The sequence below is a fragment of the Diplotaxodon limnothrissa genome, linkage group LG19 (genome assembly GCF_057381915.1).
Source record: "Diplotaxodon limnothrissa isolate DT_005_m linkage group LG19, D_limnothrissa_male_GT1.1, whole genome shotgun sequence".
Classification (NCBI taxonomy): Eukaryota; Metazoa; Chordata; class Actinopteri; order Cichliformes; family Cichlidae; genus Diplotaxodon; species Diplotaxodon limnothrissa.
In genome coordinates this window covers 28,186,622-28,196,725 of record NC_140614.1, presented here as the reverse complement: position 1 = coordinate 28,196,725, position 10,104 = coordinate 28,186,622, and the positions used below count along the sequence as shown (strand labels likewise).

At 40.7% G+C, this 10,104-nt stretch overlaps 1 protein-coding gene across 1 annotated transcript; it reads right to left on the bottom strand.

Moving 5' to 3' along the window:
* Nucleotides 1–657: 657 nt before the first annotated feature.
* On the bottom strand, nt 658–9,578 carry LOC146612421 (heterogeneous nuclear ribonucleoprotein Q-like). The gene is made up of 12 exons (XM_085343227.1): nt 9,466–9,578; nt 7,529–7,685; nt 6,458–6,576; nt 6,084–6,191; nt 5,810–5,923; nt 5,352–5,528; nt 4,965–5,100; nt 4,376–4,581; nt 4,087–4,236; nt 3,863–3,984; nt 3,399–3,721; nt 658–2,937 (listed from the first exon to the last, which is right to left on the bottom strand). Exons 2-12 carry the CDS (start codon nt 7,671–7,673, stop codon nt 2,909–2,911), a joined length of 1,629 nt encoding a protein of 542 aa, XP_085199353.1. The 5' UTR covers nt 7,674–7,685; nt 9,466–9,578; the 3' UTR covers nt 658–2,908.
* Between the last annotated feature and the right edge of the window lie 526 nt (nt 9,579–10,104).

Here is a 10,104-nt window from a genome sequence, read left to right as displayed (position 1 = left end):
GTCGTACTTTGATCGAAGAAACTGCACAAGGGAACATGGGAAATTGCGTTTTTTAACGTGGACTTAAATTGGGTTAACCGGCAAATAGCCCTCCTACAGTAGCTCCATCACTCGCGATGACCTACTTTCAGTTAACTGACACAAAGGCGTTTAGAGCTTTTAACATCAGGCTGTAGATTACTGTAATAGTAACTATACTAACGCAGTATTGTTACATTTGACGACTCAATGCAATAAATACTGTTTAATTTATTCAAAGGCACCAATACTGTGCATGTATGCCTGTCCTATGAATCTAATAATATAAGCCTTATAAATCATATACACTATTATACACACACACAAAACATACATATATATATATATAAAGATGAAAAAAAATACATAAACTGTAGCATATTAGATCTTGTCTATTACACACCCACTGCGCTTGTCAACCCGTTTAGGAAAATATTTATTCGAAATCTTGCATTTTAACATGAAACTTTAATGCAAATCTTTTTACATGAAATTTAAAATACCAAAATCCAAAATGATCGACTGCCTCCAGTTAATAAAGTCCTTGCACCTCATGAAGGCTTTTGTTTTAATCAAAAGAGTAAGACACAGATAAAAATCAAAAACTTTATTACAAAAATAAGTTACACTCACCTCCATTTTACAGTATAAAACAATTTATTTGCAGGAATGCAAAAAACGTTGTTGGCCACCAACAATAGTTTAAAACTGCTAACATTTTTTTTTTCTCAAAAGGTGGTTGTTATGATTTTACTGAGGGAGTTAACTGTATAGAAAACTGGGATTGAAGAGCAGTTTCCTTTATGCTATACCTGGAAGTAGAAATCGTTCACTGCAGTATCCCTTCTACCACTGTGAGACCATGATCCCTCACCAAATCATAGCAGCTAATGTTAGGCACACATGCTCACTGGCTGGGCAATATGGCAAGTCAGTCATCCAATAAGATTAACTCCAGAGATCTTCTACATAGTTGCTGTACTGGGGAGGGATCATTCGAGATTAACACGATCTTATAAGAGGAAGGATTGGATTAGGCTCTTACATTATTCCGATGCTGTCTGAAAATGTGTTGTATTGATATAAAAACAAACCCACTGGAAGAATACAGTGGCACAAAAGGGACACTGCAGGGCTTTATTTTTGTTTTTTTTTTATTGTTTTTTTAATCAAAGGCAGTTGGATGCCCGTGATCTTGAAGCCTTTACAAAAGTAACATTTTCCGAAAAACTATACAACCAGTAACTACATACTCTGAATAAGCAAGGCAGCTAATTCAGTTCAAAATAAGATAAAAGCAGGGCTTGTTCAGACTCATCATATGAGATTGTTTTGCATGCCCGGTGTGACTGTTTGCAGTCTGCAGAGCTGCAGCTAAAATGACTATATTACATTAAGTACATCGTTTTTGCGCTGCAGCTCTTGTGCATATTTTGTATGAAAACAAGCCCTGCTTTCATCGATATAGTTTCCCTATTTACAGTACAGGCCGGGTAGTTTAGTCCTCTGTACTGAGGTAGTCAACCAACCCTTTAAAGACAAGTTCTGAAAAGAACCACTTTCCTGGAATGCCTGACTTATCCATGCCAGGTGGGTACACCCTAAAACCCTGCAAATGTTCTCTTTCAAACATCCAGATCAAACAATTAAGATTAACATGGATATTCCGACAATAAAAATTCCGATTAGCACAAAAATATACAATAGCATCAAGCTCCTTTGAGCCACTTCAAACCTAAGAACTTAAAAAGTGCAATTTCGTCATTAATTTAAAAAAAAAATTAAAATGGCATGTTCAGGGACAGGGAAGGGGTAGATTGTAAGGGCAATTCATAGGTCCCCGTCTAGGAACAGGGACTCAGCAAAGAGGCTGTGGCAAGTATTCAGACTCCTCCAGTCATTTTATAAGGTGGCAGCTTCAAAACAAAAACAAAAAATGAGCCCTTTTCAGACATGCACTACTCTCCAATAATCTGAACATGGTGGCTTCATTTGCATGAGCACCCAGGTCACTTTTCCATGAAAGTTGCATTGGTAAGCTTACTAGGTTGGACCTAGTAACAAGTCTTTAAACACAGCATAAGGTTGAACTGTACACAGTAACATTAACGGATGGGCACACCCAAGATAGACAGTTCATGTTGACGCTCTAAACCAGGGCTGCCCAATCCCAGTCCTCGAGAGCTACTATCCTGCAGCTTTTAGATGCATCCCTACTCCAACACAGCTGAATCAAATAGTTTGATTACCTCTTCAGCATGCCATCGTGTTTGGCAAAGTCCTGATAACAAGCCATTCATTTGATTCGGGTGTGTGGGAACAAGGATGCATCTAAAAGCTGCATGACGGTAGCTCTCGAGGACCGGGATTGGGCACCCCTGCTCTAAACTGCTCGGCTCACAAAAGAAAGTGTTCAAGAGCAAAACTTGCCCTATGCCCTCTTATCTGTTTGGTTTCCAAATATTAAGACATTTCTTCACGATCCATAAGAGATGCATCTCCTACTCTGCATGGAAAACCTTAACAGCGCAGAGAGCGCAAGCGTTCAAAAACGTGGTTACATTTTGAGTTGATGCTGACAGAATTTGTTGCCATAAAGTAACAATTCTTTTGCATGCATTATCGTAGGCATATCTGAATGATGCCATGATGAATATTAATGTAAAAGTGACCCATGTCTGATTGGCAGAATGACACCACTAAAGAGATTATAGTTATGCATTAACCCATGTCTGAAAAGGGCTAAAGTGAGTTAAAATATAGAGGAGGGGAGATGCTTCTTCTGTAAGGCTGGAATATCATTGGACCTTTTTCTCATGCTTGTTGTTTCGACATCCATTGCAGCTTACGGTGTAACCCCACATATCAAGTCAGTATCCACTGTGACAGGTCAGGACCGCCCTCGGCCCCGTTTCCCTGCTGGACCAATAAGAAAGAAAGATGAAATTAGCACAGGAAACCAATGTTGCACACATTTGCCATAAATCAGACAATTAGAGCAGACATCCGACATTCACACCAGTGGTCTTGCCACTTATGTGGGCATCAGCTGGCCTTAAAAATGCTATGAATGACCCTCTCTGCTGGCAAACAAGCTGACTCAAAGATCCCACCAGAAAACTGGAGCCTTAGAATATGGCCAAGTTCATTTGAAGATAATCGCCCTTAACTTTTCACAACTATAGCTGCTTTCATTTTCTATCCATCAGTCGTTTCATTCACGCCACTGCTCTTAACTTTGTGCTTTAATTTCTGACCCAATGTCAGAATACTTGCTTACAGCAAACCGAGCTTAAATGTATTTTTAAATTTGAAAATAAAAAGCACAAAGTAAAAATGTGGAGGTGGGGTGGGTGGTCACACAGGAAAAAGTCATTAACCTCTGATTGTTCCAAGGCCTCCTCGTTGGGAGAAGCCCACTCGACCCCTTGGGGTGATAGCACCACGGCCCCTGGTCTGATTGGCACCACCACGGACTCCTCTTGCTCCTCTTCCTCTCCCAGATGCTTGGAAGTCCTCATAGCCATAGTACGGGTCATCGTAGCCGCCCCGGTAGTTGTGGTAATTATATCCATAGTAATCGTAATAGTCTTCATATCCATAATAATCAGGCGGATAAGAATAACCTCCTCTACCGCCTCGTCCTCTGCCTCTTGTTGGTGGTGGCATGTGGGGGGGACCATAATAATAGTAATCATCATACCTGAGAGGGGATACAGAGTTCTCATCAGGAAGCCATCATGCCATATAACATAATTTTAAATTTGACAGTTTTGGCTAAAAAGGTTGTTGGATTAATTACACACAACACAAACCTAGTTGCAATTACAAAGTTCTTGCTTACATTTGTGTTTTAGCGGCTTGTCTCTGGGCTTTACGCTCTTTCCTCTTCTGGTCAGGTGGCTTGGCAAAGACAATTTCAATGTGCTCTCCTTCGAGGTCTTTGCCATTAAGATCAGTCAAAGCCTATGACGTGAAATCGAGACAATAGTGAAATACCATTCATACACAAAAATCCCAACGGGTTAAGTACAAACAGTCTGATTCTGAGACAGTTTCCCCTCATACCTTCACAGCACTTTCTCGTTCCTCAAAGTGTATGAAGGCGTAGTCTTTCAACTTCTTCACTCGCTCCAGCTTGCCGTGTTGGCTAAAGGTCTTTTCAAGTATCTCCTCTGTAACAGTGCTCGCCAAGTTTCTCACAAACAGCACCTTGACCTGGGTAGAGAAGCATGTTTTGTTTATTCCCCATGCAGAAATGCAGTGCAAATCCAAACAAATGCACAAGTCGAAAGAGGTTGTGCGTGCAAATACACTCAAGGTTACATTGCTGAGGACTTTTCGTCCTGTGCCTTACCTTGGCCATGACCTCTGGGTCTGGGTCCTCAATGGGATCAGCCCACTCCACTGTGACCAAATTTCCCCAAACTTTGACCTTGCCACTCATTAGTCGGCGCCGGGCCTGAGCTGCCGTCTTGTGATCTTCATACTCAAGGAAGCAAAAACCTCGATTCTTTTTCTTGTCATCTGGCTGGTGGTACAATATGACATCATTTAGACCCTCTGTAGAGAGAAGAAACAGGAGAGAGAAGTGTAGACAAAGAAGCAGTTAAGTCAAATGTTCTATGGAAAGCATAAACCTAAAGCCATAAATGCTTGATTCAAAACATGAAATGATCAAAATTAGAGAAATAAAATTTGAAAAACGACGTTTTCTGCAGTTTGTGTCCAGTCAGATCTTAGCGGTAAACCATCAGAGTAATGTGAATCACTCAAGTACAGTCATAAGATCATCATTTGGACCAAAAAAAAAAGTTTTAAAAATACCTACTGGACAAGCTACACCTGCAAATGTGCAAGGTGTATCCAATCAAATATACAAGCAAAGCGAAACCCATTCCAAGATGGTTAAGGGATGGGAAAGGTTAAAAAACAGTTTGACTCACCTGTTACTTTCGCAAATTCTTCAACAATCTGCTCTTTCGTTTTACTCTTGGGGATGGAGCCAACAAACAATCTATTATTGGCCACAGAGATGCACACTCCAATGTGTTTTCCTGGTCGAATTTCATTGTTGTTGCACTGCAAAAAGACGCAGGAGTATAAGAGGAAAAAATATATAAATAAAATGAGACAGTCAAGTCTAGTTAGGAGAGCTTATTGCAACTGGTGGTGATGCTTTAAGATAATTAGTCGCCATTGACAAACATGAGGCACATGCATGCTGCATAAATATATTCCTTTATTCTTCATTTGAAAAGTCCCCTTTGTTAAAACAAAGCCATAGAATAACTCATTTTCTGGTCATAATTAGAGTATTACAGTAGACCTACCAATTTGACAGCCTGCTGTGCAGCTTCTTTAGTGCAGAAAGTGACAAAGGCATAGCCTCTGTTCAGGCCACTTAGGGGATCCATCATCAGGCGCAAGTCCCATATGGGCCCAGCTTTCTCAAACAGTGGAACCAGTTCATCCTCAAAAAGATCTCTGGGGATTTTTCCTACAAAAATCTGCCAGGTTGACAGGAAAAGGAGGTGTAGCGCGTGAGATCAAAGTACTCATTTAAGATGCGTGGTACAAAGGGTACTAACATTGTGGTAAATGGTATCCAGTCAGGTCTTAGCGGTAAACTATCAGTGTAACCAAAGTTACTACAGCAGTGAATAGTTTCATCATTTGGACACCATAAAATAAATTACTGCACCTCATACAATTAATCTCAGAACACACTAATATATAAAGGTGCAGCATATTAAATGGCTAAATAAAGGGATAAGTGATTGTTTCATACCTCGGTACCAATGGTGGGTTGTGCCCCTGAATGGGCAGACTCTGGTGGGGGACCACCGTACTTCCTCTGTCCTGTTGTCACATCAAGTGTGTAGCCAGTCCTCTCCAGCAAAGCCTAACAATTAAAAAAAAAATAAGGGAAAAAAGAAAAAGAGGTGGAGCAGAGACAGAATTATTGCATTTTTTGGGCCCAAAAAACATTCATTATTCAATAGTGTCGAACGAAGCATGAAATCAGTTTTAGAGTGATTTTTAAATGAACCATCAGTTCTCACTTTGATTTTGGCTTCATCTGGTCCTTTGTTGGTGTCTGACACTTTGGTCCCTTGTTTCTCTCTCTGTCTGTACGTCTTCATCACGCCACAAAGAAAGGCACTTTTGTTCTGAAAGACAAACAATTTAAATGGGATCAAACAGTAACTAAAAAAATTATCAATTTCACTGTCAAATATTAATATATGAAATTTACCCTTCAATATATATGAGCAGGCAGAAGGAACAGGAAGCTTAATGACAATTAAGACCTATAGTGTAGTTGCACATTTCAACATAATACTGTTATTTCATTACACTAGCACTCTGATTGTGGCTTTGCATTGAGGTATTCAAAATTATGTAAATAGCACCAGCAGCAGCACCGCATGCATACCTGAACATGTGAGAGGTCGCTGTCCTTGAATTGCAAAAGGACTTGGAGAGCACCTTCCTCGTTGAATTCTTTCAGAGCCTCAATCGCTCGATCATCTAAATCACTGTGTGACACCAAACCTGCAGGTTGAACGACACACACACACACACAAATAGTGAGCTACTAATAAGGGGGGGAAAAAATTACAAAAATGATACATAATTGACAAAAGTGCAAGGACCTAAATGAAGTATTTAAACGGGGATTATTTTGTGAAACCAATATAATGAATGAATAATGACTTGTACAATTAGGAGTGAGGAGTGGGACGAGCATAATCTAATAGAGCCGTATTCAGTAGTCGGGCTGTACTTTACTCCTCAACCAGCAAATTTTTGCAGAACTAATCACAACAGATGTGACAGTGCAACTCGATATGCTCATGCCCCTCTATACTGTGGCTGGGAGTTTCTAATGAGCCAGTCTACATTCTCCTTTATGGAGAGGCCGTCACCTGTCCCAGGCAGCCATATACCAGACAGCTGCTGCCATTGTTTCTGCCTCAGTTCCATCTGGCTGAAAAGGCCAGACCAGTACTTTTTCTAGATGTGGCCAACCAAACAAGTCCTAAAATGACCCCCCCCCCCCAAAATGTGTCATTACAGTTCATCCCCATTTGATCTTCTACTAAAAATCAACAGTTATTTAAGCTGTAGCTAGTGTCCCATTTAGTCACTGCTCTGCTATAATTTTATGGGATGCAGAGAAACCTCACAGAAATTAATAGCAATACTGAATAGGCTCATCAAAAGACTCCCAGAGAGAGAGAGGGAGAGAATTCATTCGCCCTGACACCAGTGTTCATGCAACCATGTTGGGAATGCAAATGCTGCAATCATTTACACACTCTGGTAATGTGTAATTTAAAATTCTGTAGCACTGCAGTACCCATTTTGGTAGGAAACCACAAAAAGTTGCTTCGGGATCCCAATTCCCCCATTCAAAAATGTGATAAAATGACAATACATGCAAGAAATTGCTAAACATAAAAATTTGCATACTGAATATGCAAGAGTATCCATGGTGCCTTACCTGCTAGGTAAATTTCATCTAGTTTTTCAGCAACTTTCTGTGGTAAACCAGCTTCTAATAAAGTCTGGAAGTGCTCAGAATGGGTAACTGCAGAGGTGTCCATTGGTTCTTCTGGACCATTTCCATTAATATGTTCTGTGGCCATGTCTCCAGAAATCTGTGTAAATGCAATGAGCCAAATTAATCCTGGGTCAAGGGCAACAATTGTGATGTGCTCAAAAGAGTGTGAAGTCTCAGACTTGTCAGGAAAATCATTTGGGGGAAAAATCACTTCACCAATTGTAATGTTTGCTGGAGTGCAACTTTCATACTAATAAAACCCAATTTTAACAAAGGAGATGCTGACATGTGCCGAACCAATTATCATGGTCATGTGCTCCTTCCCAGTCTGGAGACTTTTCACTATCTTGACTTAGCACTCAGCTTGAACTAGAAGCTCAAAAGCCTGATATAGGCAGTGTGACACTGTGTGCAATACATTGGGTTCAGGACAAGCACATACCAAAGACTTCACCAAAGAATTCACCTCAGCTGCATATTACATATGTATAATAAAAAAAGAAGGGGGAAAAGGTTTAACTACGAGGTTCGTGGCCATGTGGCAGTATTTTCATTCTGGTTTGTTCTGAGCTAAAAGAAAAAAAAAAGTTGAGCAAACGGAGCCAAGTTTACGCGCTAACGCCCGAATCTCAGTCTTCTCCTGCCTGCTACGGTCTCTAAATTACATGTTAGCTTACCTTCTCACTACTGACTTCAGCACAGGACAGATAGCTGATACACGTGTTCCATCAGAGAGAGTGAACCCCGGTTTCCGGTGACTGACCAATGAACAACTATGCATACTTTAGCATTTTGTTTATACCTTCAACTATTGTTACACTGAACACAAACACTCCAATAATCGTGTTAATGACCAACCCAAACACTGCCTCTCATTCCTTTGTGTGGATAGATTTTGGGGTACTAACAGCAGCAATCTACCTGCTCACTGGTCACAATGTCTATCCGGCAACGGCAGACTCAGCGAAAACGTGGACGGCAATCTTATGTTTTGGCCTAACATTAACAGAAGCTCATATTGTCCAGTCGATGTGCTATACTGACTGCTAATCAATCTCGTATCGGTAGGCACGTGCTTTCTCCGTGGCAAAAACCTTTCTACTACGCCAAATGCACGAGTGAAACCCATTTACAAATGGATCTTAAATTTTTAACCTATTCACGTTATCGGTTTTATGGAAATGAATTACCCCCGCAGTCTCCCCTCAAACTTCTACCATAATGTTAGGTTTGGGTTAGGTTTAGCGGGGAGGGACCGACTCGCACACGTTGAAGCTAACTAGCGAGCGGGCTAGTTTGCATGGCTAATGTTTCAGCAATCAAGCTAGGGGCATTAATCGGGACAATAACATGAGGCGCTTGTGTGCATTTACTATGAACACAGCTATAGTTATTCTTTAAGTATGCAATACACACATGTGTTAGTAAAGTACTAAGGGATGATCGCCACTTCTTACCAATATAACCGGCCTTTGCCAGCTAAGTGCTGTTAGCATACAATGACAATGAGCATGTCATTTTCGTGATCTGTCAAAATGGGTTAGCCTATGCTAGCATGCTAATTCGAACGGAATTTCAGTGAGGCCATTGTTACAACGTCATTTGTCGATGAGGACTTAGCCAATTGACAAAGCATAGCTTTTTAAATACAATTAGATCCAACGTGGCCTTGGAAGCTAGAGGATTAGCCTGCTAAATGCGTGGTCTGTCAACGTGCCGCCACATAGGAAGAGTCCATTTTCAAAAAGCCGGTCTGGAGAACTCGTTCCCAACCACCACCAGTTTCCACATTGTTTGAAACAGCACCGCACGATTCACACTTTTTTAGCACTTAATTAAGCAACAATAACGTTATCAATTACAAGCATTCGCCCTACCTGCCGCTGGCACACCAACGTGTATGGTGCTGATTATTTAGGAAGATAAATGTGATACTGAAAAAGAGAGAAAAGTGTAAAACTCCCGGCACTGGTCCGGCTTCAGTCATTCACTCTTGATGATGTAAAATGGCTGCCACGTTCACGCCTCGAGTTTTGTCTCGTCGATGGGGTTTCTTGGACATCCCTGCACGGGCTTGCCTTGTATGCATTTTACAGTAGAGCAGCAGGTCATCTGCAGCATCCGTCATAACTCCAAAAGAGCAGTCGTTTCACCGCGTCGGAATCGTTTATTGATGGTGCAAGTGAACAAAAAAACAAAAGGGTGGCACAAACAGACATCAAATTTAAACACGAAAGTAAATCACGAAACAAGGAATTACACAAATTAAACATATGTGTTGTTTTTAGACTACTTAACTAATAATGTACTGTCAACCCAGTGATAATAGCATTAATAATGAGTGTAAAATGACGGTGAAATCTGGTAAGTATGTCCCACTTTTCACCACACTGTGTCAGTCTTCTCGTAGATATAGCACTTGCCCATTTCGTAAACACAATAAAGAGACTGTGTAGGCTAGTTGAGATCCAACGTATATATACCGAAACAATATGACTATATGTTGCAAAAAAACA

What these genes read in the sequence shown, in the direction of transcription:
- LOC146612421 (XM_085343227.1), bottom strand. Translation starts at nt 7,673, where the DNA reads ATGGCCACAGAACATATTAATGGAAATGGTCCAGAAGAACCAATGGAC. An exon ending in CAAGCCGCTAAAACACAAAT is followed by an intron (nt 3,722 to 3,862) that starts GTAAGCAAGAAC and finishes ATCCCCTCTCAG; the next exon opens with GTATGATGATTACTATTATT. An exon ending in AGGCCTTGGAACAATCAGAG is followed by an intron (nt 2,938 to 3,398) that starts GTTAATGACTTT and finishes TTATTGGTCCAG; the next exon opens with CAGGGAAACGGGGCCGAGGG.